This window comes from Diaporthe batatas (genome assembly GCF_019321695.1).
Source record: "Diaporthe batatas strain CRI 302-4 chromosome Unknown Contig00013, whole genome shotgun sequence".
NCBI classification, from domain to species: Eukaryota; Fungi; Ascomycota; class Sordariomycetes; order Diaporthales; family Diaporthaceae; genus Diaporthe; species Diaporthe batatas.
The window spans coordinates 2405976-2432529 of record NW_025408560.1 but is presented as its reverse complement, the minus strand read 5'-3'; the positions used below and the strand labels follow the sequence as shown (position 1 = coordinate 2432529).

The 26554-nt window shown below is 58.9% G+C and overlaps 10 protein-coding genes across 10 annotated transcripts; 4 read left to right on the top strand and 6 right to left on the bottom strand.

Annotated features, from left to right (window-relative positions):
- KVR01_010312 (uncharacterized protein) lies at nt 1-2541 on the top strand. Its single transcript, XM_044785988.1, has 5 exons — nt 1-641; nt 765-1025; nt 1096-1344; nt 1420-1726; nt 1795-2541. Exons 1-5 carry the CDS (start codon nt 420-422, stop codon nt 2373-2375), a joined length of 1620 nt encoding a protein of 539 aa, XP_044640471.1. The 5' UTR covers nt 1-419; the 3' UTR covers nt 2376-2541.
- A 359-nt stretch (nt 2542-2900) lies between these two features.
- Nucleotides 2901-4989, bottom strand: KVR01_010635 (uncharacterized protein). The gene is made up of 5 exons (XM_044790603.1): nt 4596-4989; nt 4476-4520; nt 4374-4421; nt 3264-4160; nt 2901-3201 (listed from the first exon to the last, which is right to left on the bottom strand). The coding sequence occupies exons 1-5, from the start codon at nt 4647-4649 to the stop codon at nt 3046-3048; spliced, it is 1200 nt and encodes a 399-aa protein (XP_044640794.1). The 5' UTR covers nt 4650-4989; the 3' UTR covers nt 2901-3045.
- A 335-nt stretch (nt 4990-5324) lies between these two features.
- Nucleotides 5325-6871, bottom strand: KVR01_010527 (uncharacterized protein; the record flags this gene model as incomplete). Its single annotated transcript, XM_044793491.1, has 4 exons — nt 5325-5858; nt 5918-6265; nt 6338-6577; nt 6680-6871. 4 exons carry the CDS (start codon nt 6869-6871, stop codon nt 5325-5327), a joined length of 1314 nt encoding a protein of 437 aa, XP_044640686.1.
- Nucleotides 6872-10856: 3985 nt separating this feature from the next.
- On the bottom strand, nt 10857-12239 carry KVR01_010504 (uncharacterized protein). Its single transcript, XM_044784505.1, has one exon. It carries the CDS (start codon nt 12043-12045, stop codon nt 11152-11154), a length of 894 nt encoding a protein of 297 aa, XP_044640663.1. The 5' UTR covers nt 12046-12239; the 3' UTR covers nt 10857-11151.
- Nucleotides 12240-12272: 33 nt separating this feature from the next.
- KVR01_010244 (exosome non-catalytic core subunit SKI6) lies at nt 12273-13873 on the top strand. Its single transcript, XM_044785215.1, has 3 exons — nt 12273-12912; nt 13000-13692; nt 13761-13873. The coding sequence occupies exons 1-2, from the start codon at nt 12593-12595 to the stop codon at nt 13517-13519; spliced, it is 840 nt and encodes a 279-aa protein (XP_044640403.1). The 5' UTR covers nt 12273-12592; the 3' UTR covers nt 13520-13692; nt 13761-13873.
- KVR01_010339 (uncharacterized protein) lies at nt 13870-15547 on the bottom strand (the record flags this gene model as incomplete). Its single annotated transcript, XM_044787199.1, has 2 exons — nt 13870-15291; nt 15398-15547. The coding sequence occupies 2 exons, from the start codon at nt 15545-15547 to the stop codon at nt 13870-13872; spliced, it is 1572 nt and encodes a 523-aa protein (XP_044640498.1).
- Nucleotides 15548-16496: 949 nt separating this feature from the next.
- On the top strand, nt 16497-17959 carry KVR01_010637 (uncharacterized protein; the record flags this gene model as incomplete). Its single annotated transcript, XM_044794843.1, has 3 exons — nt 16497-16605; nt 16665-16765; nt 16838-17959. The coding sequence occupies 3 exons, from the start codon at nt 16497-16499 to the stop codon at nt 17957-17959; spliced, it is 1332 nt and encodes a 443-aa protein (XP_044640796.1).
- Nucleotides 17960-19234: 1275 nt separating this feature from the next.
- KVR01_010295 (uncharacterized protein) lies at nt 19235-20314 on the top strand (the record flags this gene model as incomplete). Its single annotated transcript, XM_044793048.1, has 2 exons — nt 19235-19794; nt 19969-20314. The coding sequence occupies 2 exons, from the start codon at nt 19235-19237 to the stop codon at nt 20312-20314; spliced, it is 906 nt and encodes a 301-aa protein (XP_044640454.1).
- Nucleotides 20315-20855: 541 nt separating this feature from the next.
- Nucleotides 20856-22189, bottom strand: KVR01_010680 (uncharacterized protein; the record flags this gene model as incomplete). Its single annotated transcript, XM_044783576.1, has 1 exon — nt 20856-22189. The coding sequence occupies exon 1, from the start codon at nt 22146-22148 to the stop codon at nt 20856-20858; it is 1293 nt and encodes a 430-aa protein (XP_044640839.1). The 5' UTR covers nt 22149-22189.
- A 2288-nt stretch (nt 22190-24477) lies between these two features.
- Nucleotides 24478-25683, bottom strand: KVR01_010482 (uncharacterized protein; the record flags this gene model as incomplete). Its single annotated transcript, XM_044792531.1, has 4 exons — nt 24478-24763; nt 24862-25226; nt 25335-25448; nt 25534-25683. The coding sequence occupies 4 exons, from the start codon at nt 25681-25683 to the stop codon at nt 24478-24480; spliced, it is 915 nt and encodes a 304-aa protein (XP_044640641.1).
- Between the last annotated feature and the right edge of the window lie 871 nt (nt 25684-26554).

Here is a 26554-nt window from a genome sequence, read left to right as displayed (position 1 = left end):
GGGGATCCTGACTGGCAGACTGGCAAAACTTGGGGCCCCGAACACGCGTGGATACCCTTTCCCCAGCAGTATCCATCCACCCAACAGCAAATCGTGTTAGCCGCACAAATTACAAGTCACCCCGTGGGACCGTTGCTGGTATGATGCCGGCCTACATGGATCTCGCTTAATGCGGGCAGAGATTCCCCAGTGGAGGAGGGTCCGGTGGCGCGTGACCAATGTCCGCGGACAATCAGTCCCCCACTGCCCAGGTGCGCGCTGTTCACTGCGCGACAGTTGCCGATAATATGAGCCTCTGCTCCCCCGGTTTTCCTTTGGTCCTTACTCGGTGTCTCTGGCCTCGACTTGCTTGATCCATTTCCTTTCTTTTCCCCTCACCCACCACGCTGGTGTCGACGAGAAGCACGCAAATCCACGACATGTCGTCCCAAAGCGATATCGAGGCGACCAAGGAGGTGCACCAGAGCGAGCATGTCGAGAACGAGAAGGGCCGCACCGGCCACGTCGACGTTCTGGCCAACGCCGACGTGATGCACGATGCCTTCGATGGCGAGGCCCGAGAGCACGAGATGGGCCTCTTGGAAGCCATCAAGACATACCCAATGGCTTGTTTCTGGGCTTTCCTCATGTGCTTCACTATCGTGAGTGCCCCATTCCCGCCCTGCCAAGTACCTGCCCAGGCCGGCGCCCACAAGGGGGCCTTGCGGCGCAAAGCTTGTGTGTGCGGGACGAGTCTCGGCTGACATGCTTGTTTTGCTTCGCAGGTCATGGAGTCCTTCGACATGTTCCTCAACGGCAACTTCGTCGCCCTTCCCGCCTTCAAGGAGAGATACGGTGTCCACGTCGCGGGATCGCTTGAAAAGGCCATCGAGACCAAATGGCAAAGCTCCCTCTTCCAGGCCGGTCAGTGTGGTGCGTTCATCGGGGTCCTGTTGGCCGGCCCCATCACCAACCGGATCGGCTACCGCTGGACCACATTGTTGGCCCTGGTGATGATGACCGGTACAATCTTCATTTCCTTCTTCGTAAGTCACCCCCGCTGCTTTGTTCTCCTGACAGAGGAAGGATGTGTTGCCTAACCATAGTCCACTCCAGGCCCAATCACTCGAGGTTCTCGTCATCGGACAGGCCTTTGAAGGCGTCCCCTGGGGATTCTTCATTGCCAACTCCCCGGCCTACGCCAGTGAGATCGTCCCCTTGGCCCTCCGTGGTGCCTGCGCCGGCACGCTCCAGATGAGTTGGTCGATTGGCAGCATCATTGTCGGCGGTGCCACCTACGCCCTCAACCAGCGGAACGACGAATGGTCTTGGCGAATCCCTCTCGCACTGCAGTGGATATTCCCAGTAAGCCCATGACGTCCCCGGCAGCGAGGCACCAAGTGTCCCTTCCACAATACCCACGCGACTGACAATGTACAGGTTCCCCTCATGGTCATCCTCTTCTTTGCGCCCGAGTCTCCCTACTGGCTCGTCCGCCACGGGCGTAAGGATGAGGCCCTCCGCTCGATCCAGCGCCTCGGACGCCAGTCCAAGATAAACGCCCACAACGAGCTTGCCATGGTCGAGCGAACGGTCGAGATCGAAGCCAGGACAGGCGGCGATCCCAAGCTGAGCGACCTTTTCAAGGGCACCGACCTGAGGCGGACAATAATTACCTGCTTGATCTACACGTCTCAGAACTTTGCCGGTAACCTGATTGCCAACCAGGCCACATTCTTCTTCGAGCGTATGTTCTGGCCTTCCCCCACCACCCTCCCTACACATGACCCAACCGATGACTGACCCCCAACACAGAGGCCGGCATGTCGACCAACTTCTCCTTCCAGCTCGGCCTGATCAACTCATGCCTGCAGTTCGTCGCCAACGTCGGCTCCCTCTTCATCTCCAACTGGTTCGGCCGCCGCACCATCTACCTCTGGGGCACGGGCGTCAACATAACCTTCCTCATGCTGCTGGGCATCTGCGCCTCGATCGCCCAGAACACGGGCACCAACTACGCGCAGGCCATCCTGGGCATCTTCATCTCGTTCGTCTACGCCGGCTCCCTGGGGCCCATCACCTACTCCATCATCTCCGAGACCTCGGCCGTGCGCCTGCGCGCCCTCAGCACGGGCGTCGGCCGCGGCGCCTACTACGTCACCGAGATCCCCATGATCTACCTCGCCTCGCAGCTGCTCAACCCCACCGGCTGGAACGTCGCGGGCAAGTGCGGCTTCGTCTGGGGCGGCACCGCCTGCGTCTGCTGGGTCATGGCCTTCTTCTTCCTGCCTGAGCTCAAGGACCGCTCCTACCGCGAGATCGACATCCTCTTCCACCGCAAGACGCCGGCCAGGAAGTTCAAGTCGACCGTCATCGATGTCCAGGACAACGAGTAAGGCTGTTTGTGTTGCTGAGGGATATGGGCATAAAGAACTTGCTGCTAGTCCTTGCACGTGCGTCAGCTGGTTGCGCGTTTCATGAATACACGGTCTCTGTGAAGAGCAAGCCACGGACAGACTTGATAGATATACGTCATCTAAATATATTATACATGTTCAAGAAGTTGATTCTGAGACTGGCATGGGGGTATGAATTGCTTCATGTGAAGGCTCCCGGCTACTCTTTTACCTTGCGTCTGCAGACCTAGATCGTGGCCGTTAGCAGCACTGTCGTGTGAGAAAAGATACTTTAGTTTTGTTCAGTAAAATGTGCTACAGAATTAATGATCGATTCCCAGGGTTTTAAAGGGCAGACTGGATGGAGTAAGTCCCTGTCATCTTTGAGACACCGTCGCCCAGCTTGAACATTGTACAGTCACGACAGTTGAGAAGTCTGAAAGAGTACCTGGGTAGGGACAGACATACGGAGCCGCGCTTGAGCATGGATCTATCTTGGCTTGAAAATTAGCTTGTACGGCATTATTCAGTGATGGAATTGTCATTGAATATAGCTGACTGCTACCTCGCTAGATTAGGGTGTTTCTTTGGGACACTACATCGTCCTTTAAGGCACTGGGCTTGAATCTGGCGCATCTATGCAATGACCATACCCAAAGCATAGCGATCTTTACAAATGATAATCTCTTGGGTCCGTCACCTTAACTCCACGCCTCTCCCAAACAGCATCGATGCTCATGTCGGCCGTGCCATCGTCCTTGAGGTTAACGAAGGGCTCGTTGTTTCCCGCCTTGGGGTCTGGATTCCTGAAAATGGTGTTCTTGGTCTACACACAAATTGTCAGCCAAGTCAAAATGGAATCATAGACTTTATTTTGCTGGCACTTACCAATCCCAGCGTCAAGTGGATGCCAGCCGGCGCAACCACGATCTCATCACTAGGCTTCCTGCCCTCGACCATCGCCTGGATATTCTTCGCCACCACCTGGGCCTGCGCGAAACCAGGGCGGGCCGCCTTGTGGGCCCCGGAATCGGCAACGTCCCCGAGGGCGTAGAGGTGAGGGTACGCCTCGTCCCGGAACTGCAGCGTGGGCCTGACCCGGATGAACCCGTTCCTGGGGTTGGTGAGCGACTCGCCCGACGACGGCGCCAGGTCCCTGAGGAACTGGGTGTTGGGGACCTGCCCGGTCGCCTGGACGACAAAGTCGGCCGTGAGCGTCCGGCCGTCCTGGAGGCTGACGGCGATGGGCTCGCCCCCCTGGCCGCCGAGGGGGTACCCGCCCTCGGGGATGTCCACCCGCGAGCCGCCCACGAACCTGACGCCCAGCTCGGCGAACCGCTCCTTGATCATGTCGCTCAGCCTCTCGTGGTACACCGGCATGATGTGCTCCCGCGAGTGGACCAGGGTGACCTCTTTCTCCGGGTAGATCTCCTTGAGGTCGCAGGCCATCTGCACGCCGACCGCGCCGCCGCCGATCAGGATCACCGACTTGGAGTTCTTGATGCCCTGGTTGTACTTCCTGAGGTACTCCACCGCGGGCCCCTTCTCGTCGGAGGGCATGGACCCGGGCGAGGCGAGGCGCGTGCCCGTCGCCGCGACGAGATATTCAAATGACAGCTGCCTCGAGCCTTGCCATTCTCGGTCTAGGGTCAGTTCTTTTGACTTGAGTGATACGACCTTTGCTTGCACGATTGTGTGCAGGTCTTTGTTTGGCGATGCATTGAAAAGTCCTGAGTATGGGATAAATGCCTTGTGTTCGTGGTCAGGCAGTATGGCGAATCGTGGCTTGTGTCGTTAGCATTGCTGTAATCCCTCAGTGATGCGATGAAGAGTGAATGTGTTCAGATACAGAAGGATTAAGCCCACGCCATCCCTTTGGAGCTCGCGTCCTGTTCGGGTCTTCCATACGGGTAGACTCGGATCCTTCCTATGAGCAGGGGCGATCGTGCTGGGACTGCATCACGGAAAGGTGGCACACATAAAGGGACAGGGACTCACAAAAGCGAAGAGGTGGTTGAAATGGCTGTGGGGGTCGATTAGGAGTACCTGTGGTGTTCGTTTAGTAACTTGTAATTTGGAATGAGCATAATTTACACTCACACGATGCGTCGCAGGCAGCACGTTTGCGAGTTCCTTTGCTGCGTTCTATCGCGCCACGCTTGTTAGTGATGAAGGGGCCCATCACGGCTGCACCTATGGCGGGTCTGCATGCTGGCTTACAATCCCAACGTAGGATCCACCAATCACCACGACGTTCCTCAGCCCGACAGCCATTTTCGAAGGAGATCGAGTTTGTAAATAGAACCTAGAAAGATATGATGCAACGATGCCCAGGGTCAGGAACAGCAGTGATATCTTAAATAGTCAGGCGGCCTGTCTCATAACGGATGCAGGGCGGATATATGTTGCACAACTGATCAGATTGATAAGATGACGGCTGACTAGATGGGTTCCGGATGCTTAAAAATGCTTTGAATGTGAGAAAAAAAAAGGGGGCCAGCCGGCCGTCCACCTCGGGCCTCGGAGATCTCGCAGTTAAGCCGGCTGAGACTTTGTCCCGGAAAGGTGGAGGGCAGGCCTCTGGCCGCGTACGCACAGAGGCGTTGAGCCTAACTTGAACTCGAGATCGGATTAAAATTTTTCAAAGGATACGCGTAAATACGGAGTGCTCCGTACGCGCAATGCGCACGGATTTAGGCCTGTCGCTGTTCATGCGATTCGGATTTCTACACCTGTCGGGGGCTGTCTGCCTGCCATCGTCTGCTGCACGTTCCTTGCACTCCTGACTCACCGGGCGACGTCGGCCTGCAGCGACTTAAATGCAGGCCGTCCAAGCGTACTGGCGTCCTCGGATCATCCGACGCATCTCGGTGGCGGCCTGGAGAAGCTCATCATGACTGGCAAAACGTTTTGGGGACGTAGGCCCAAATCAGGTATCATATCATTTCGTTAATTCATAAAATCCCTCTCCCGCATCGATATATCTCGAACCTGCACACCTCGGTCAGGTCTGTCCCCGTGGAATGCCGCAGCGGCAGCGCCCCCTCCTGCATTCAGCATCTCGCCGTTCCTCTGAATGATCAGCGTCGGACTGTTTGAGCCGCCCCCACGAGTCGACCTTCCCGTCGGTTTCCTGTCCAGCCCGGATGGCGGTGCATCGCGCTCGTCCGGACTGTGGTACGATCGCATCTCGAGGTCGTTGGCGTCTATGATGTGTTCGGAGCTGTCCGAGCTGTGATGGCGCCCGGTCGTCATGAGCTTGAGCCCTGGGCTTCTGGGGCCTCGGTTCCTGGATTTCATCGCGCGGCTGCTCGCGGCCCCGGTGCCTTGATTCGTATTGCCGTCGGAGCTGGACTCGAGTCGTCCCAGCCAGGGCGATAGCCATTTTCTGAACAGCGGAATTATAGGCGCCATATTCGTCGTTACCATGCCCACGAAGCATTCTCGGAGGGCCCATGCTCCGTCGCCGTTACTGTTCGAATTCTGAGATGTGGTCAGCGAGGAGAGGCCCCGAGGATTGCCCATGAGAACTTCTTTCTTACCACCACAATAACGACTACTCTGACGATAGCCATCGCAGTGATGAGACTGCTACAACTGAAGAGGCTGACGAGCGAGACTTTCTGCACTCGTCCGAGTGACGCTCGCAGTAGCGCTGGAACGGGTATCGATATCAGGTAGACGTCTGTCAGGATATTGCCGGCGAGCGTGACGCCGATGAGGACCGGCGAGACGCCAGCATAGCAGACTGCGCCCGGATCCGGGAAAATTTGCCACATCTTGTTGAGTGGCCGACAGCTCGCGAGGACCGTAACAACGATGGAAACCCACGTGGCAACCAGGAGGACTGTGCCAATCCAGGCCCTCGTTCTCGCTCCGTTGATACCCTCCTACGGTGAGTTAGTGATATCTGCCAAGCTGGGGGAGACAGAAGAGAAGCACTCTGGACTTGGGTAGCTCACAGTAAGTCGGACCACGAAGAAACAAAGGAGAGATCCCTTCAACAGCCACAAAACGAGAGAATACGATATCCAAGCAGCTAGCTGTACTTTGGATCCCAGCACCCTCAGACGAAATTCCTGGCTCTCTGGGCCATCCTTTGCGAGCCGAGCGCGGTATTCATCTGTCATGGAATCGTTCGCAATACCGACAGCCGTGACGCCAATGACATAGACTTCAGCGGTCAAGATAACATACCAGACCTGCGAGATTTTAGTTAGCACCAACCAAAAAAGAAAAGCCTAATGCGTACGATCAAGCCGCGAAGGGCAAACGGACAGGAAGAGGTGGGGCGAAAGACTCACCACTGCGATCCAGACGAGGTAGTCATCCCATCCGAAACCACTCCTCCCCGGTATACTCGCCCGCGCGTAGGTGCGCAGGGCCGTGATAACTAGTATTATGACGAGATATACGATCCACTCGACGGCGAGCTCCACAGTCGCCGCCCCGGAGGCGGCGCCCACCGCGTCCAGCGTCGCGTTCCCGGTACTCATGACGGCGAATGCCCCCTCGGAGGCGGGCATGTGCGTCCGGGGTACGGAGACGGGGGACAGAAAGCAGGATTATAACGACATTGATCGCCGACTATGATTATCAAAAAGAAAAGACGATGGGCTGCAGGAAAGCCGCCAGGGAAGAGAGTCAGACTGGTAACCCTCGTTTGGCTTGTGGGGCAGCGGCACCTGTCGTTTAAACAAGTCGCCTCCGGCTGTGACTGAGCCCAGCTGGACAGTCAGGGGTCACGGTGTGTTCAGAACGATCTGGGGTTGGTTTGGGAGCGGGATACGTCAACGAGCCGCTCGTCCCAGCCGATCCATGCAACATCGAGGTGTGTGTTGCACTGCATCCCATCGCAACTCGCGGAATGCAACCTGGAATAGGAACATAAGACAGGACAACAACAAAAACTCGAGACGAAAAGGGAAGACTACCTCTTTCTAGCGCCGTCGGCCGGGGCAGCAGGCTAGATAAGGGACATGTATCCATCCAGCCAGTCAGTCAGTCATGCAACAGAAAGGATAATATGCACGCAGGGCACGCAGGGCGCGCGTTCTATCCCGGTCCCCAGGTGCTGGTCGAGCTCGCACTTTTGGCAACGCTTATCTGCAGGGCCAGAGCTTAAATGCCGTATATGCCGTGTTGTGGGCAGTACACTTTGCCTTCTCACCTGTTAGTCGGTCGGTCAGTCAGTCAGCCAGCCAACCAGCCAGTATGTATTGATCTACGCGGGCATCAGTTGCGTCAATGCAAGCCTGTGCAGTCAGTGTACAACCACTGGCATGGGAGGCGCCCGCTCAGACATGACTCCGGCAAGGCGTGACCTGCAGCAGGTCCCTTGGCCGATGCCGCCGGTGCTTATTAGGCTTCGGTATCCCAAACTATAAGGAATCTGCATGTCGCGCACTCGGCGTCCAACTTGCATCCGCCCGTGGGAGATGCGATGATTATAAACGGAACGAGGGTTCGTTTTCATCGCTGTGCCCCGGGCAGACAGCCCAGGGCAACTAGAAACAGCCACCCTACGTAAGTACCCATATCAATCCGGAGGGATCAGAGACTGGACAGCAAGACAAGAGGCACAGGTAAGGCCTGCTACACTAACACAGTCCGCCCACGCCCGTCCCGCTGCCAACCAACTCTATCTGACACCATCTCCCACGTTTCTCGGTCCATGTTTATTTATGCGCGTGTGTGTGCCACGGCTCCTGCAGCCCGTGGGCCCCGGACGGGCAGTGGGCCAGGGAGGGGGCAGTGAGTATCTATCGCCCAATCCCTGCGCCCGCAACGGCCCTGTCGGCGGCGCTACGGAGGGAGCTGGCAGAGATCTACCTGTGACATAGACGAATACAGGCTGTGGGCCCGCAGGCAGCTCAAACATTAGCGCGTGACGTGCCCGCCAGGAGGTCTCCCTATAGGATTGGCTCCCGTGGGGGCACCTGGGGTTTGAGATTCTCGAACAATGACGGGTTGGTGAGGAAACACTCCAGGGCTGGCGGATACCACCTCTGCACCGTAACTACCGATTGATGTTGGCTGGCTAGTCTATAAGACAGCCAGCTATAGGCCGAGCTCCGAAGCCCTATAGGAGGATCTGCCGTGCATCGTTATGAGCTGCCAGCCACTCAGGCTGGCGTTTGAGAGATGCATCGCCGGTGGTTTGCCAGATTGGGACTGCATTTCGAAGACGTCAGAGGTGGGCTGGCGATTATCCCAAAACCAATCTCAGCTTTTCATCCAACAGGTTTCAAGTTTCTCGGCGATATCAATGATGATTTACCCTTATAATGTACGCGTGTACAGTAGAGGCATACACAGTAGAGATAGCGTATGCAGACACTGCATGCAGGAAGGACCATCGAGACCAGCTGCGGCCCTAATAACGGTCCCAGAACAGGAAAACGTTCCCCCGGGCCATGCAGGCCTGCCCTCGCTGCAGGGGTATAAATCAGGCAGTCGTCCGTGGGGACAAAACTAGATATTCCAGATTTGAGTTAAAATGTTCCCGATTCTGCATGTTTCTTTGGACGAATCGCACACCTCGCAGCTGAGCCGAACCGGCTCGGCGGGAGTTCCAAAGGGGCCAAGTATAATAGTTTGAGATCCCGCCGCTCGCGAGCAACCCCAAGCCTTGGTATCTGTCCGGCTGCGGTCAGCAGATATGCATACCGGCGGCCGGAAGCTTGCAAAAGTTATGCCGGCCTCGCGCCGAAAGCTTGGGTGCCCGGGGCACACACACCGGTTGACCTAGAACCCTTGGCCTTAGAAGTCTATCTAGACAAGCCCAAAAAGGATTCCAACACCCGAGAGGCTTAAATACCTCGCTCGAGGGGGCAAAATGGACGACCACGGGATCGAACCGTGTACCTCGCGCATGATGCTCCGTCTCACGATCCCTTGCGAGATCTTTGATGAGAAGGTCGATGCTAAGCGCGCGCTCTACCATTTGAGCTAGACGCCCTGTGATGCTCCGAGGCCTCGGGGCGGTGCTCATGAGAGAGAGTGAGGGAGAAAATTTGCTTGGTTGTGGGTGTCTTGTGGATCGTGGGTGGGTGCTCGTTGTGGAGTCGCGAGTCGAGAGGGCCGTGGCGGGGACGCCGAGCACGCAGGGCCACCTATCGGCCCATCTGGACCGAGCAGGGCAGCAGGCCGTAACCATCTTCTTCCATGATATTCCTCGTCCAATCGCCCAGGTCGGATGATGTTCTCGTGGCCTAGGGGAAAAGGCGGCGGGCCAGTTATAACATTTCTGGGCTGTTTGGGAGATGGGATTTAGAAGTTGGGATGTTCTCTTGGGCGTCACCAACGGCTCGGGGCCGATCGGTGTCCCGATGAGTGGGTACGGTGATGTGTAAGAGCTATATTGCGCCCTCGGAGTCACATGTGCCCAGCTTCAGATGCGGCGTGAGTCTGACCCTCGACGTTGATATAATTCACACAGTAATGTTGGGTGTGAAACTGTACTTGGATTGATACCTGGTCTACAGAGTTGGCAGTGCAAGCCTCGTGTGCTCAGTTCTCGCTGTTGAAGCCGACCAGGTTATCCTCCATTTTCACAACGCCGAGCGTTGGTGATCCACCCCGACCAATCACCTGTGCCTCCATGCCCGACTACTTGCCCTGGCCGCACTTGCAATTATTGCGGTCCTGACCGCATTTGGTACAAATCTCCCGGTGGACGACGTGCTTAGGCTTGTTGATTGCAGGCATCTTGGTTGGAATTGATGAAGTTCTCTTTCGAGCTGTTCAGTGTTGAAGTGTTGAAGTGTTGAATGATTCAAGTGATGATTGATTCTTGGGTAGATTTGAGTCTTTGTGTTGATGCTTTAGACAAATGGAGCTCAATAGGCTGGAGGTTCGACGTCCTTTTATAGGCTGAGAGCAAGTGGAAGGCCACGCCCCGTGAGTGACAACGGCTATGTCCACCTCATTCGCGGGTCACAGCATGTCGGTGACAGCGTGTTGTATTTGAGAGTGAGTGGCAGACAGCAGGGCGTGTGACTGTGCTACTAGTGATAATCAGTTCCTTACCGGCAGACCTTGGTCTTCCGTAGGCTTGATTTGTCCCCCCCTCCCCGTCCCAAAAGGAAGGGTTACACTTACACAGGTGAGATTATGAAAGTTGTGAACGTGTGACTAAAATAATCTACCCTTTTTGAACCTCTCATGCTGTTTATGCCAGGGGAATAACACAGCAGTCCCTGACCAACCTGAGGAAGCTCTGAACATCACAGCTAACGAGCAATCATGCCTAGGTAGCGAAGTCTGGTTTGGATGAAGACGATTACTCGAGACATTGCAATGGCTCAAACAACAATCTTGGCCACTCTGGGAAACCCTAGGATGAGAAAATTCGCCATGACAGCCAGGTACTGTCAAATTCACATGAGCTCGACCAGTCCGGTGGTGCCCAGAACTTTGCAAAAGAAATGTAGACGGGTTCACTACCCCACGATCATTGACCCTTTCGGGGAAACTATCTCGTAGCCATAAAATTCCGGGATTGACTTCTTAAGTACCCGATTATCCAGGCACTGCCCAACTTATCACGATAAGCAGGGCATCTCTTTAGTCAACACCACCTAGCATCCGTCGTAGCATCAGCAACGTGCCAAGAAAGAATTACAAGGCGGCGGTTGGATTGTGCAGATAGGACATTATCACCACGTTGGGGCAACATGAATACTGTCATGGGATGGCGTCCAGCATCAATGGCCGGTTGGGTAGACCATAGTGCTCCAATTTCAAGTCCTAAAATTCCCCTCAGGGCAGCCTCTCACCCCTTGCGCGTGGCCTGCCCAACGATGGACGGGGTCGTGCCCTGAGTATACGACCTGTAGTAGTCGATGTATTTCTCATCATCGCTCGACGTCTCCCTGACACTCTGCCTCGAGGTGATGGCATCGAACCAATTCTGCCACCTCGCCCAGGTAGTCTGGTCCTTGGCCCTTGCCTCGTCGATCCCCGAACCCCCGGGCTTGTAGTGATCGAGCAGGAACAGCCTCACAGCCCAGGGGGCCAGCATCACGTCGACGAGGCTGAAGCGGTCCCCGAGGAACCACGGCCCGCCCCCGCCCATCTGCCCCACCAGCGTCTCGATGCTGCCGAGGAACTCAGCCCTCGCGTCCTCGATGCTGTGGGCCTTGTCCGGCGTGTGCATGAGCACCTTGTAGTACGCAGGGACGACCTTGGTGGCGACGTGGTCGGCCCAGAGCCGGCACCGCGCCCGCTCGTACGCGTCCCCGGGCAGCAGCCGCGGCCCGAACCGCGCCTCGTCGGCGTACGCCTCGTCCAGGTACTCGCAGAGCACGAGGCTCTCGTACAGCGGCTTGGGGTCCTTGCCGGACGTGCCGGCGGGCACGCCGAGCGTGGGCACGAGCCCCCGCGGGTTCAGGGCCAGGAACTCGGGCGACTTGTTGTACGGGTTGATCTCGACGTACTGGTGGGGGATCTTCTTCTCGTGCAGCACGACCCAGGCCCGCTGCACAAAGGGGCAGAACCAGCTCCCGTAGAGCTTGAGGGGGTGTTCTGCCTCGTGGGCGGCGGCGGAGGTGGCGGCCAGGCCGGTGGCGTGTGGGTATACGCTGATTTCGACTGGGTTGGTCATCTTGAGGGATGTGAGCTTTCTGGCTTGGGAGAGCCGGGCTGGAGAGATGAACCGGGCGAGCATGGGATATCATATAGTACAGTACGGGGAGACGGGATGCACCTGGATACCGGATTGATGGATGAGCTCTCTCGGGGTTGTTGATATTGTTAGTGATTTTAATGTTTTATTGGTTGAACCGGTATCCAGATGCATCCGGCCTCCCCGTACTTGACTCTGTGTAGAATATCAAGAGCTCTTCACCGTTTCCTTTCCCCACGTCATGCATGGCCACGATATATGTACGGAGTACGGAGTTAAGAGAGCTCACCCCTGACCCTGCCTAAGTACCTAGGTACCTAGGTACATACTAGGTACTCAAGCACCACGGCGGGGGACCCCTGCACGAAAGACAGCCCCACCAAAATTTCCACCAAGCTTCCATCAAGCTTCACCAGTACAAACCCGCCCGTTTGCACGCCTTGCCACTAATTAATTGCCCACAGGCTACACACCTGCGACAACACAAGCCACCTCGACAGTCTAGACACCTCGATCGAGAACGCAGTGACACGCCTGCGACCCCCTCATCCCGCATCCCGCAGACACACACACACAACCACCAAGCAACATGCCCCTCGACACATCCTCCTACTCCCTCGCCCTGCTGCGCGTCGACGGCCGGCGGTGGAACGAGTTGCGCCGCTGCCACGCCCAGATCCGCACCCAGGCCGCCGCCGACGGGTCCAGCTACCTCGAGATGGGCAACACCAAGGTCATGTGCGTGGTGACGGGCCCGACCGACCAGCAGTCCGCGAAGCGGGCTGGCGGAGGAGGCGGAGGAGGAGGAGGGCAGCGGTCCGAGCAGGACAAGGAGGCCGAGGTGGCCGTGAGCATAGTCATCGCCGGGTTCAGCAGCGTGGACCGGAAGCGGCGGGGCCGGGGCGACAAGTACGTTATCACGGTCCTCCTCATCATCCTCGTCCCTTCACTATGAAGGAAGAAACCAAAGAACTGACATGACAACAACGACAACAGGCGCATCTCCGAAATGCAGTCGACCCTCTCCAGCGCCCTCTCCTCGGCCCTCCACACCCACCTCTACCCCCACAGCACGATAGCCTTCTCCCTGCACGTCCTCTCGCAGGACGGCTCGCTGCTCGCGTGCCTCATAAACGCCTGCACCCTCGCCGCCGTCGACGCCGGCATCCCCATGGCCGACTACGTCGCCGCCTGCACGGCGGGGAGCACGTCGACCCACGCCGCCGGCGACGAGGGCGCCGACCCGCTGCTGGACCTGAACCACCAGGAGGAGCAGGAGCTCCCCTCCCTGACGGTCGCCACGCTCGGCGCGCGGGGGGACCGCGTCGCCGTGCTGGTCTGCGAGAGCCGCGTGCAGGCCTCGCGGCTTGAGGGCATGCTTGCTGTTGGTGTCGACGGGTGCAAGCAGGTGCGGCAGATCCTGGACCGGTGCGTGCGGGCGCGCGGGGCGAGGATGATTCGGGAGGGGGCTGTTGAGAAGGGGGTTGGGGTCGAGGACATGGAGATTGATGGGTGAATCTTGATTTCTGAGCTTGAGGGGAGGGGGACGGCTCGGAGGGAGGGGCGGCACACTCTAGTAGGCTGGAGAGGATATTGTGGGTTTGATGTTCGTTGCGAGGGATGGCGACGGCGACGACTGTTTGGGATGCCAGGTCAATGATACCCCGGAAAGCATGGATAGGATGTCAGGTAAGAAAATGCCTTCCAATTTAGACCTGACTCCCTCGACACATTGTCTCATACATCCATCCATCCAGGTCACAAGGCATTTTGCCAATTTGATTTTCACATAAACAAACGGATCGATCCCAAAACCAAGACGCCGGCTAACATTACATTCACCCCTTAGTAGTGGCTATGGCCCCCTCAGAGCTCGTCATGCACCGACTCGGTCGGCTTCTCCTCCGCAGTCTCCTCCTGGATGGTGGGGTCTGCACCCTTCCACGACGTCTCCTCGTCAGTGCTGGCCTCGGAGATCTTCTCCGCCTCGGGGGTCACCTCTGGCTCGGTGGTGGCGCTGCTCTCGGCCGCCGCCTCACCATCAGTGGCCTCGGGCGTGGGCTCAGGCGAGGGCTCCGGGGTAGCCTCCTCCGAGGAGGCCCCCGCCGTCCCCTCCGCGGCCGCGAGGATGACGCCCTCGGGCAGCTTCCGCTTGACGCCCTCGCTCAGGCGGATCTGGTCGATCCAGCCCTCGATGCTCTCGTGGCCAAAGTCCCCGCCCTCGTACAGCCTCCACCAGCCGCGGCGCGCGTTGACGGCCAGGACCTGGACGTCGCCCGACAGCTCGAGCGCCTTGAGGACGTCCTTGGAGTGCGCGTCGTCGGTGTGCACCTCGTACATGGGGAACAGCTTGTGCTTGCCCTGGGCGTACTTGTGGGCGAGCGCCGCGAGCGACGACAGCGCCTTGTCGACCGGCTCGCCGCGGTTCTCCTTGGGCACAAAGGCCAGGACGCAGGTGGTCGACTTGGGCCCGAGGCAGTTCGCGGCCAGCTTCTCGGCCGAGTTGATGATGGGGATCGGGAGGGGCCCTTCGAAAATGACCGGCTTCTGGATGTTGTCGTCGCCCACCGGCTCCGTGACCTTGTCTTCTCCCTCAGCCGAGGGCTCCGTCTCGGGCTCCTTGTCTGCGCTCGTTGCTGGCTTCTTTGGGGTCGAGGACTTGGACTTGGCCTTGCTCTTCTTAGGGGCGGGGTCCGGGTTGGGGGACCCGGCCTGGGACAGGAACTTGACCATGGCCTCCTTCTTGAGCTCGCCGTCGTACACGATGCCGTCCTGGTCGCCGCCCGGGAGGAGGACCAGGGTTGGGAACTTGTCAACGCCAAACATCTCGACCGCCTTCTTCTGTGTGTTGCGGACCTGCCCCACGGCGACGACATCGAGGAAGTCGATGGCCAGGCTCTTCAGGAGGGCGCTGGTGGTGCCCTTCTCGGTGAACAGGATGGCCTTGGCGGACTCGTTCCTGGCGGACAGGAAGGAGTCGATGTCCTTGTCGGAGACGCGCTGGACGTGGTTGTTGATCTTGTCGACGACGGCGTCGACGATGCCCTTGGCGGTGCGGGGGCCCTGGTAGTCCTCGACGACGGGCTTGCCCTTCTTGGCGCCCGGGCGCACGATCTTCAGGGTGGGGAAGCCCTGCACGCCCATGGTGCCGCAAAAGGGCTTGTTGGCGTCATCGTCGCAGTCGACGGCGGCGACCTTGGCCAGGCCGGCGAGGTTCTTGGCGGCCTTCTCGTAGGCGGGCTGGAGGTTCTTGCAGTGGCCGCACCAGGGGGCGTAGAACTCGACGATCTGGGAGGTTGAGGGGGGCAGGCGTTAGCAGTTAATAAGGTGGAGCTGGGCGCGTGTGCCGCACGTAGTCTGCCCGGGCTGGAGTGCAAGGAGGGAGGGAGCTTACGGAGGTGTGGTTGGACTTGGCGATCAGGCTGTCGTAGTTCTTTGCGTCGACAGAGAGCACGGCAGAGCTCTTTGGGTAGAGGCCTGCATTTGCAGAGGGCAGTGCAGCCAACAAGGCGACAGCTGCGGTCGAGAGGGTGGGGTGATGCATGTCGGTTTATTGGTAGACAGACGTTGACTCGTCGATCGAGCTCGAGCTCGGAATGGGCGGGGCAGAGGTGATGGATAAGGGTAGGCCCAAGCCTACTGACTGAATGCCTCTCGGTGTATTTTTTGTTAGACTTCAAAGATGAAGGAGAGACATGTCCAGGCGGGAGGAAGAAACGGGGAGGCGACACAAATATTAGGTGCGAGATCGACCGCCTTGTGGTGTTGGCACCTTTAATAAGTCGAGTGGAAATTGAAAGGTGTCAGGTTGTGAATGTTGGTTGTTACCCTTTGCCGAAAAGGCCACGGTGGAGGAAATCCCAATTGCAGTGACTTATACGAGGGGCTGGCTGGCTGGCTGGGCGGTAGGGAGGGGGAATTGGGTGTGAGAACGTGAGTGAGGAGGCGGCGAAGGCTTCTAGAAGCGACGGTAGCATCATCAGAAAATCCGGGGTAAATTTAATTGAGAGATGCCATGCCATGCCGCCTTGGACCGCCAGACAGCTCCAGCCACAGCTGCGTGCCTCAAACTCACCCACCTGTGGCGGGAGCTTGCTTCACTGATCAATCGATTAGATAGGCGACCGTTACGCAGGAGGGGTCAGGGCGATCATGGCCGTAACAAGAAGCAGCCTGTTGCCTCCGTTTTCTTTGCGACTGCCTGCAGGTGCAGTACGTATTACGTTACGTCCCCGCCAAGCCAGACCAGAGCACAGCTACGCTGCCCGTCCGTCGCGCGTCACAAGCCCACTCACAAGTCAGGTCAAGCTGCCGGGCACACGATTACCCATCTCCCTCTCAACCCACCGCAGCCCGACTCTCAGCATTGCCATTACCTGCCCTGCGCCTCGAGCGACACTGCTGTTGATCCACAGGAGCAGACAGATTTGCCCAAGTGCATTCAACATACTGCCCCCAACCTCCCCGGCGCAAACAGGAGGCCATCCCCAGCCATGGCGGACGAAATACCCCAGGGCCTCAAGCAGGCCGACATCAACCTCTTCAAGACGGCCACCAGGGCTGCCCAGCTGGCGACCGTCAAGCCAATCGTGGCATATTGGTGTATGTACTCCTTGGACCCCCGTGGGCCCAGTGCAAGGTCGTCGACTGACAGCTGCCAGGCGAGTACTGGATCGTCAACCAGATCCTGGCGAGGAACCTGCACAGCACCGATGCAGACATCCTGAATTACACAACAAACCTCATGGACAAGCTGGAACAGGTGGGTGCCCACTGCTTATGCTGCTCATGAGCTGGCTCCCCGCATGGGCTGACATCATCACTTGATTTCCAGACCAAGACCGAATACGCAAACGAGGACGCCATCATGGACGACGCCACCGCACAGGCATACATTGAGCAGTTTGCGCAGGAGACGCTGGACAGGGCCGAACGCGTCATCAGGGCCAACAAGGTCACCCAGCAGACAGCCAGCACCTTCGACGCCGCCCTGACCTTCTTCAACCTGGTCAACATCTGGGGGCCCCCAGACACCGAGACGCAGCAGAAGATCAAGTACGCCAAGTGGAATGCTGCTCGCATCACCAGGGCCATCAAGGAGGGCAAGGACCCCAACGAGACAAACCCAAAGAAGGAGGACCTGCCGCCCCAGCAGCAAGAGCTCGACCCTTCGGACCCCGACGTCCAGGCCCTTGCCAGCCCATCTGCACCTCCGCCGCCAGAGCAGCAGCCACATGGCGAGGGTCAACATCAGGTGCCGAGGGCTGCGACCGTCGAGGATGCGCCAGATCCAGATCTCAAGAGGGACTCGGCCGGGGTCTCTCTGCCGGAAACCCCCGTCCTGCCAGACCCCCCAGCCGCTGTGCCCGACGACGGCGAGCTGAAGCTCCCAAGCGCGCCAGGCTACGGCGACGATGCGGGTCCTGCCACAACGCCTGGCTACTTCGACCCTCCGCCGACGCTACCTTCCCCCATCTCGCCGCCAACAAACCACCCGACTGGCTCCACACCCGGTGGCGGCGCCCCTTCGGCTCCTCAAACGTGGACGCCGACTCCACCGCCGGCCTCCTCGTCCTTCGCACCACCACCATCTGCCCCGTCTGCCCCATCAGGCCCTCCAACCTTTGCTCCGAGCCCATCCACCACCGCGGCCGTCGCCCCGCCACCTGCCTTCTCCCCACCGCCAGCTGTTGCAGCTCCGAAAACCATGCCACCGCCGGCCGTGGTCCCGCGGCCCGTCGTCCCTGCTCCAACCAGCTTCGGCAGCTCGGCCCCCGCCCCCACGGCTTCGATCGGCCTCGGCCAGCAGGCCCCGGCCACGTTCACAGCCGACGATGCAGCCATGGCCCAGGCGCAGAAGCATGCAAAGTGGGCCATTTCGGCCCTCAACTTTGAGGATGTGCCCACCGCCGTGCGCGAGCTGAGGCGGGCCCTCGAGACCTTGGGCGCAAGCTGAGCCTAGCAGGCGGCTGATACAGAAACTTCCTGCGTGCATGCGTGCAGCAGCGGCTGAGCGCTGCTGGACCGTGCGATTCCCGCACTTTTGGTCACTTCTTTTCCTGATTCGCTGGAGCATTGTATGGCGTTGGGGCATATAGTGCGATTACCCCCTCGAATGTCGAATATACCAATAATCTCATCCCACCGTGTTTTCCGAGCTCCGAACCCTTCGCGGTCGTGTGTGACAGGAACCCGCCTGGGCGTCGTCTGACCCGGGCCAATAGCTGATCCTCCCAGTTTCATGGTTGCGCATCCCTCCATCGTGTTGTTGAATTTTCATTCGCGGAGGGTTTTAGTTCGCGGGCCTGTTCCTGGGCTCCTCGAGCCATCGTTGCGTCCTTTTGGGGGCCCTAGAGTCCAGATGTGGCTTGCTGACGAGGGGGGTGGGCTGTCGGAATGGGCCGGCTGCGCCGGCAACGCACATCCATGCAAGGCACGCGTTGGTGCCGCACAATGCCCGGAGTGTCTAGGACAATCCAGGCTGACGTGCATATGTGTTCGCTCTCTTACATTCTGTCGCTGCATTCTCGTTGGAGACTCGAGATGCTGGAACTTCACCACGGCTGAGACATTAGGCAGGGGGCAATGTATCTCCAACACCGCCATACTGTCGAAGCCGTCGGCCTACCAATGGCCACGAGATGGCGTCTTTCTGCTGAGCTCTCATGGGGTTCTAGACTCTTTGTTGTTGTGTGCAATGCGAGTGGGTGGGCAAATTGAACGCACCTTTCACCTCTGGCCCAGGGCCTGGTCTATTCTTGTGGCTTACACCCACGCCTTTCCCTCCCGGTCGCTGACCGTCCCGCCCCGCCTCAGGGCGACATAATGAACCCTCACTTTACTTGCTCTTGGCAGATCCTGAGGTGGACAAAGAAATTGGCCGTGGGGGCTTCTCCAGTCGCTCAGTGGACAGCAGGGCCCTGCCGGTATCGAGTTTGATATAATGGCGGCCGTCGCCCAGGGCCCAACAGGCCGGCCAACGTTTGAAGGCGTGGTGCCATCTCATGACTTCTTAAACCACGTTGTGTCCGCCGAGGACCAAGACAAAAAAGAAAAAGAAGCTTTACACCAGTCTCTCCTTTACATAAAACCCACTGCAGATCTCTAGTCTCTCCTTGAACCCCCAAATTCGAGATCACAAGCAGGCCTTCTCTCTTACTGTCTCTAGCAAGCAGTCTTACTCACACTCCTTTCAACTATACTGAAATTAAAAAAAAAAAAACGCAACAAAATGCTGGCCAAGATCAGCACCACACTCCTTTATTCCCTCATGGGCCTACTCGCCCTCGCGCACGCACTCCCAAGCGGGCCCATGGAAACCCCTCCCCCGTCGCTGGAGCAGCGCCTCGCCTACTACTCCGAGAGGCCCCCCCGCCAGGAGGTGAAGCAGGCTCAGGCTCAGGCTCAGGCACCGGCCAGCCCCAGCTCCAGCTCCAGCTCCAGCTCCAGCCCCAGCCCCAGCCCCAGCCCCATCGTCACGGCGGGGACCCCGAGCCGGCTGACCATCACGGTCGTCAACAAGATGCCCGCGGCCGTGAGCACCTCGTACGTGCACAACGACGGGGTCCCGGGCCTCGTCGCCGGTGGGACGGGCACGGGCACGCTGATGCCGGGCGCGAGCGCCACGCTCGTCGCGCCCGAGGACTGGGCTGGCAACGTCGCCGTGAACCTTGCGGAGGACCCCGAGACGGGCGAGAGGTGGGAGATGAACGGGGATGTCTCGCTGCTCGAGGGGTCGCTGATGGAGTGGGGTGGGCTCGGGTACCGTGTTGATATTGACGTGTCTTATGTGTAAGTCCCGATACCATACCATCCCGACTGCAGACAGGAGAACTCCCCTTTCACCGTCACTCACCCCCGCCCCCCCTCGGGACGCCGCCATCCCGCCTCCGTCTTCCAAAACAAAGCAAGCTCTAGCATCGGAAAAAGAAAGAAGACACCACCAGCTAACGCCCAACAAAACAGCAACGGCTTCTCCGTCCCGATAACCTGCTCCTGCAACAAGGACAAGGCCGTCCTCTCGGGCTGCTCGCTCGACCTGTGGGAGCTGGGGACGCCGTGCTCCGGGAGCTCGGGGGCGGCCAACGGCCAGGGCGCGTGCGCGAACCCGCTGCGGCCGGACGACTCGGACGGCCTCGCCGCGACGGGGTTCTTTGCGCCCTGCGAGGGGGCCGCGTTCACGTGGCCGCGGGACGACGCCAACAGCGAGGGCATGTGCGGCGGCGGCGACGGGGTCACGTGCTGTATCGGGACCGCGGGGGACGGGTGTCCTGTGAATCCTAAGCAGCAGGGCGGTGGTGGTGGGTCTTGAACCTTTGCCTTGATGTTTTCATGAGGTTTATGATTTATGCCTGTTTGGAGTTTTTGTGTTTGGCGTGGTGGTGTCCACCGCCGGGCCCCTCGTGGCGTTATCCCCTTCTTTTCACATACCCCATACCCCCTTCCCTCCCGGGCAGTGCCCTTTAACGGTCGCTTTCATCTGGTCGATCACGTTCTTTTCTATACACTCGTTTCGGTCCTCCTTTTAGGACTTTACACTCTCTTCTTCTCCTTCTAGGCACGCCTCGCTGTTTTGGGCCCGGCACTTTGGACACACGATGATGATACGCCATGAATATACTCTATTAACATGATGGTTCTTGATCGAACTATGTGGCGATGTTTTGTAAGTCATATACACATTTAACATGAAGACGTTATTCCTCCTTCGGACATTCTTTCCTAGCGGACCTTGTCTTTCTGGAATCTATTATCGTACCCGATTCCCCATCAGCCACCCTCCCCGCCCTCATTTATATCCCATCCTTGAAGCACTGCTCCTTGGAGGAGGGGGTCCCCGCAGCCCGGCCCCCTTAGGCCACAGTAACACTAGGCATGGCAACACCACCCCGGCGGCTAGCCCGGCGCCCAGCCCCGGTCTGGCGAGGGACAACAGCAGCGAAGCCGCTGGCCTCCTCCTGGCGGGCCACAACGGCAGTGGCGGTCTGCTTGGACACCGCGGCGGCGGTGACGGACTGCTTTGACCCGGCGGCGGCGGCGGTGACGGTCTGGCGCACGACGGTCACGAGGGTGCTCTTCTGCTGGCGGGCCTCGAGCTCGGGGGGCGTGTTCTTGGGGGGGTCGTCCTTGGGGGCCTCGGGCTCGGGCGGTGTGTTCTTCTTGGGCTGCGCCGCCGCGGAGGGGGCGTTGGGGGTCGGCTTCGGGCTCGCCGGGGCGGCGGGGGCGTCGGGGGTCGGCTTCGCCTGGCGGCCGGCGACGAGGACGCTCTCCTTGGCCGGCTTCGCGGCGGCGGCGGCGGCGGGGCTCTGCTTCGCTGCGCCTGCGGCGACGGGGCTCTGCTTCGCTGCGGCGGCGGCGGCGGGGCTCTTCGCCGGCTTGGCTGGGGCGACGGCTGCGGGGCTCTCTGCGGCCTGGCGCGCATTGATGTCGCCGGAGTTGCTGGGGGGCCCATCGCCCGAGCCGCCGCCCTGCCTCGCGGGGGGAGCGGCGCCGCCGTCGAAGTCGCCGCCGCCATTGCCGCTGCCAGAGGAGGGGGCCTGGCGGGCGTCGACGGCGCGGCGGCCGGAGAAGGTGCCGCCCTCGCCGTCACCAGACGACGGGGCACCGCCGCTGGCCTGGCGCAGCCCTCCTGAGGTGTCGGGCCCGCTCCCGCTTCCGACGCCGGCACCATCCTGGTCTTGACGCCTATTCAGGGCGCCACCCTCGCCGTCGCCAGACGGGGGTGAACCGCCGCCGCCGCCGCCGGAGCTCAGGCGTGGTGAGAAATCAGGCCCGCTCTCGCTTCCCGTGCCTGCACCGTCCTGGTCCTGGCGCCTGTTCAGGGCGCCGCCCTCGCCGTCGCCAGACGGGGGGGAACCGCCGCCGCCGCCGCTGGAGCGCAGAGGTGGTGAGAAATCAGGCCCGCTGCCGCTGCTGACGCCGCCCTCGTCCTGATCCTGACGCCTGTTCAGGGAGCCGCTCTCGCCTTCTTCGGATGGGGCACTGCCGCCGCTGGACTTGAGGCCCGGCAGCACGCCGCCGCCTCCGCTGGAGCGGCCGCCGCTGTTTCCCTGGCGGGCGGCGAGGGTGCCCGGGGCTGCGGGCTGGACCTGCTGCGCTGCCGCGATGGCTGCGAGGAGGGAGATTATTGTGAGGCCTGCCTTCATCTTGTTGGTGGGTCTTTTGCTTGTTTATATATTGAGGGTGGGGTATTAGAGATGATAGGTTGATGATGATTACGTGAGTGTGAGTATTAATAGTACTGTTGCGATCAATCAATGACCGTCTTGGGATCAATCAATGATCGTGGTGATTAGGGAAGGGTATTAGGATGATGATGTTGGTGCTGCTCTGGCTGTTGAAAGAAATGATAGGACTGAGAGGCTGGTTGATACTTATACACATGAGGGTATTACATCGTCTCCAGAGACCGCGCGCCTGTTGACATCAATCTTCAGATCCATTCTCATGGCATGGCACGTCTTCAACCAAGAAGTAGCAAGCAGTGTCTGAGTATCACGTCCACTATGCCGAGTCCCTACCTACCCCACACCACCGCGACGGCATCCCCATCGCGTCTTTGGATGGACTATCGTACGTCTCCAGGCCAGACCAGACCAGACCAGACCCGTACATCGGATGGGGGACACATGCCAAGGCGAGGGCGCGCAAGGCTGACACCGACGGGTGCCGGCGTCCAGTGTCAAGCTGCTGTCCTGGCTGTCCCATCGTCAAGACGGCGAGTCAGAGCCAGTCGGGGCCTCATGCTATAGGGCGGGCCACGGTAAGGGCAAAGGCCACGTACGGTACTGTAGCATCAGCTCAGGCTGCCAAGAAACAGAGCGAGCCCACGATGCGACGGCACTGGCACCAAGGACCTCAGGCACGAGTGCGACTACAACTTGGGCCGTTGCCTGCTTCGTCCAGCCGCGCGCCTGCCCGCACGTATGGACGCGAGAGAGAGAGAGAGAGAGAGAGAGAGAGCACTAGAGGATTAGATGACGCCCGCCCCCTCCGCAAGACGCACCATGATCGCACGGCCATCCGGTCCCGAGAATTCGGCGCACGGCGGGTTTTCCGAGCGTGGTACAGGGCAGGCACCACGTGCATATGCATAGATAGCGTCCAGCTCACATGTGTAACTGGGGTGGGTAGTTGGCGACGAGCAAGGCTTGTGGCGTCGTGGAAACAAGAGACGGGCCCGCCGGGCGACGAAGGAAGGGCTGACGTGGGTCTGGGTCACTCAGGCTTGGCCGCGCTGTTTCGGATCCCAAGTGACAGGACGATCTGATTTTTTTTCGATTTTTTTTTGGCGCGGCAGTTCGTTCTCTGGGGGTGAAGAGGACAACCACCACCGTACATCCACCAACCAACGTCGTCGTGGGCTGGCACCCACGCCCAGTTCGTTCGTGGCTCGCCTGCCAAGCCCGGCCTCATCGACGGGCGCCCTGTGGTTTCACAGGTGCCAATAACATCAATGCTCTAGGCCCCTTCTAGAACGACCGTTGGGGCCTGGGGTCTCTGTCTGGGCTGGGCTGGGCTGGACCCTTTGCGCATGTGCAGCGGTTCCACCCGCCAGACTGTCAGTGTTTAAGCATGGCGTGGCGTGCATGGCGTGCACGGCACGTGGGGCGATCAATCTCAGATCCATGGGCTCGGATACTTTTGATCATTGATGCTTCTGAACATCAACATCCGGCCTGGACTCTGATGCTTCCAATTTTAGGCTTCATGATTGATCTCGATCTTTGATCAAAGATGAGGTAGGACACATGTTGTATTGATAATATGTATATTGTGTCTTGCACTATAGCGGCGAGCCTTTGACACGGGTCTTATGACGAATTTTTCATCCAGTCTCAGAACCCACGCTTTGGCGCCCCAGTTGCACTCGGAATCCGGGAAGGGCGAGCCCTGCTCCTCTAGTGGCGTGTCCCTGGTCCGGCACGCAGCCGCGGCATCTGTCGTCCCAACCCCCATGAGACAAGCTCTCACAAGCGAAACGTAACAGCCCTAAATTCTCCTACAGGCCGGCCTCGTCCCGTCTTACATCCTGGATGGCAACCCTCTGACGGCTTACGAGATGGCCTCCCAGATAAGCTTAAAATTAGGCCTCTGACTTGGTGCAGGGGTGCGTCTAGAAAGAGATAGATAATCTCGTGCTGAATAACAAAACCGTCTTGATGAGGGATGGCGTCCTGGGGGAAATCCCCCACAAGACAACATCCCCAGTGGGTGTTTCTCATAGAACAGCTTCATGATCTCCTGGGAGATGTCCGCCCAGGGCAGAGTCTCCAACTAGTAGTGTGGGATGCGTCCTCAGATCATGTCACAAAACGCCCTCAAGGTCCCACTGCAATGGCAATGCGGTCTCAATGTATGTGTGTAAGTACATGTACACACGACCCAACCAACCACACTCACGATACCCAAATCAAATTTGTACCTACATCGAACCACTCACCCTCCCCATCAACTCCCGCCTTCCACCACCCATCACCGTCGATCCTCTAAACTCACAAGAGACACCGCCGGCGGCACCCGTGGCGACGCCACATAAGTATGGCTGCTATCCCCGGTGGCCGCGGTCGGGGTGCCCCACACCAAAGGGCTACGGTTCAGCAACGGCCGCAGCGCGGCAGCCGAGGCGCAGAAGACGGCCAGGCCCAGCTCGACGTCGGCCCAGATGAGGAGCTGGTGGTGCAGGGGCTGCTGCGCGCCCCTGTCGGCCGTCGAGAGTTGTACGATGATGACGAGCTTGGCGATAGTCGCCGCGCTCGCGCTGGATGAATACCCGGGGGATGTCAGCCAAGCCCAACTTCTCCATCGGGTAATTATTTATGGTTGACCGGGCGTTGATATAGACGGGGATCAACTCACAACAACCCCAGCCCCAGGAGCACGCAGACCACCACCTTGGTCCGCGCGTCCATCCTCGCCCCCCGCACGATCGGTATCGGCACCAGCGCGTAGAAGTAGTCGATGAAGATATTGGACACGGTGCGGAACAGCCCCACCGCCGTGCACGTCGCGCTGCTCACGTAGCTGGCGGACCCGGTGTCGGTGGTGCACAGCCAGGCCGCGAAGAGCGTGGTGGTGAACGTCCACGCGAGGACGACGGCGACGGAGACGGCGAGGACGAGCCTGAAACGCCTCGTCACCGCCAGGCGCCACAGGACCAGGGCCACGCCGAGCTTGGCGAGCCCGGAGGCGAGGTAGAGGGCGAGCTGGTTGGCGTAGAGGAACTTTTGTTGCCAATGTCAGCCCGCATGTGTGTGTGTGTGTGTGTGTGTGTGTGTGTGTGTGAAGTGTGGTATCATTTTCGTCCAAAGGTAGGGAGGGTGCTGACTCGCCGTCTGTGCCTTGTGCTGGTCGTAGTGGTATCCTGCTGGAGCTGGCCCCTCGTCGGAGGCGTAGCCGAAGTGGAGCGCCGTGAAGCCCATGATGCAGGCTGTTGCGAAACCGACCTTCAGAACTTGGTGTTAGAGGAACTCGTTCTGGAAGCTTGGCTGTTGCGGCGAACCTGTTGTGCGGGGCGGGGAAAGTACGTACGTATGCGAGGCAGAGCGCGGCGTCGTCCCACCCAAACGCCCTGATCATGATGGCCCGCACGTAGACCCGTGCTGCGATGACAGCGGTGTCCAGTACGAGGAAGAGGGACATCACTGCGATGAGGCATGGCTTTGCCTGGTTGGGTTGCATCGTGGCGGTGTTTGACGCGACGCGGTTGTGAGATTGTGCGTGTAGTTGAGCTGCGAGGCAAGGCTGGGTTCCTCAGTCAGTTGGGTTTGAGTCCATGGGTTGAGGCTCGATGCATTGTTGCTGCGCTAGAGATTGGAAGTGAAAAGTTTGTTGTTTGTGCTCGTGTGCTCTCTCGTCTCCTAGCTTGGATGTGCTGATCCCAGGGGACAGCATCCTACAGAGTGCCTCCCATACGACAGCCTCCTACGGGGGTAGCTCGTAAATCAAAACCTCTCGCAGCAGTTTCTCTTACAGCACGAACAACCTTTGGAGCACGTGTTGCAGCAGGACCTCCTTTGGTAGCACCTCCCATACGAAAATTCAATGGGATAACATCTCAAAGGGTAATCTCAAGTCACAGGACAAGCTCAGTAGGAGTACCCTTGTGAGATAACCAACTTTGAGGGTCACTTATCGCAGGGAACCCATATAAAATGCTGATTTTACAAGTTAAACACGCCTAGTGGCCCTGAAAATTGTGACTCTTTACGAAATCTGTTTGCAGCTGTCAGAAATGTGATTGGGACTCTGGAGAAACTTGAGCAGCCCTGACCTCAAGGTCCCTACAGCAGGACTTTGCTCAAAATACTGTTCCCTAATTAACCGCACCTTACCAAGGGCTCTGAAAGGACCATGGACCTGTCCAGCTGCAGAAGAAGAATACGAACGGACCAATGGCGCTGGCAATGATTTCAGACTGAGCAGTTGAGGTTTTTGTGGAACACGGGGGTACGGATCGTTGAAAACTCGTCGAGCTGCCCAAGAGAGGGATTAAAAATCTGCCTCGTCTGTTATAACTACTTAATTCGACTTGGGAAAACGCAGCTGCAGA

Bases quoted from the DNA above. Each gene is read 5' to 3' on its own strand.
- KVR01_010504 (XM_044784505.1), bottom strand. From the start codon at position 12,045: ATGCTCGCCCGGTTCATCTCTCCAGCCCGGCTCTCCCAAGCCAGAAAG.
- KVR01_010312 (XM_044785988.1), top strand. From the start codon at position 420: ATGTCGTCCCAAAGCGATATCGAGGCGACCAAGGAGGTGCACCAGAGC. The intron at 1,345-1,419 runs GTAAGCCCATGA...GACAATGTACAG, and splicing joins CACTGCAGTGGATATTCCCA to GTTCCCCTCATGGTCATCCT. The intron at 1,727-1,794 runs GTATGTTCTGGC...CCCCCAACACAG, and splicing joins GGCCACATTCTTCTTCGAGC to AGGCCGGCATGTCGACCAAC.
- KVR01_010635 (XM_044790603.1), bottom strand. From the start codon at position 4,649: ATGGCTGTCGGGCTGAGGAACGTCGTGGTGATTGGTGGATCCTACGTT. The intron at 4,521-4,595 runs GTAAGCCAGCAT...GTGGCGCGATAG, and splicing joins GTGGATCCTACGTTGGGATT to AACGCAGCAAAGGAACTCGC. The intron at 4,161-4,373 runs GTGAGTCCCTGT...TAACGACACAAG, and splicing joins TCAACCACCTCTTCGCTTTT to CCACGATTCGCCATACTGCC.
- KVR01_010244 (XM_044785215.1), top strand. From the start codon at position 12,593: ATGCCCCTCGACACATCCTCCTACTCCCTCGCCCTGCTGCGCGTCGAC. The intron at 12,913-12,999 runs GTACGTTATCAC...CAACGACAACAG, and splicing joins CGGCGGGGCCGGGGCGACAA to GCGCATCTCCGAAATGCAGT.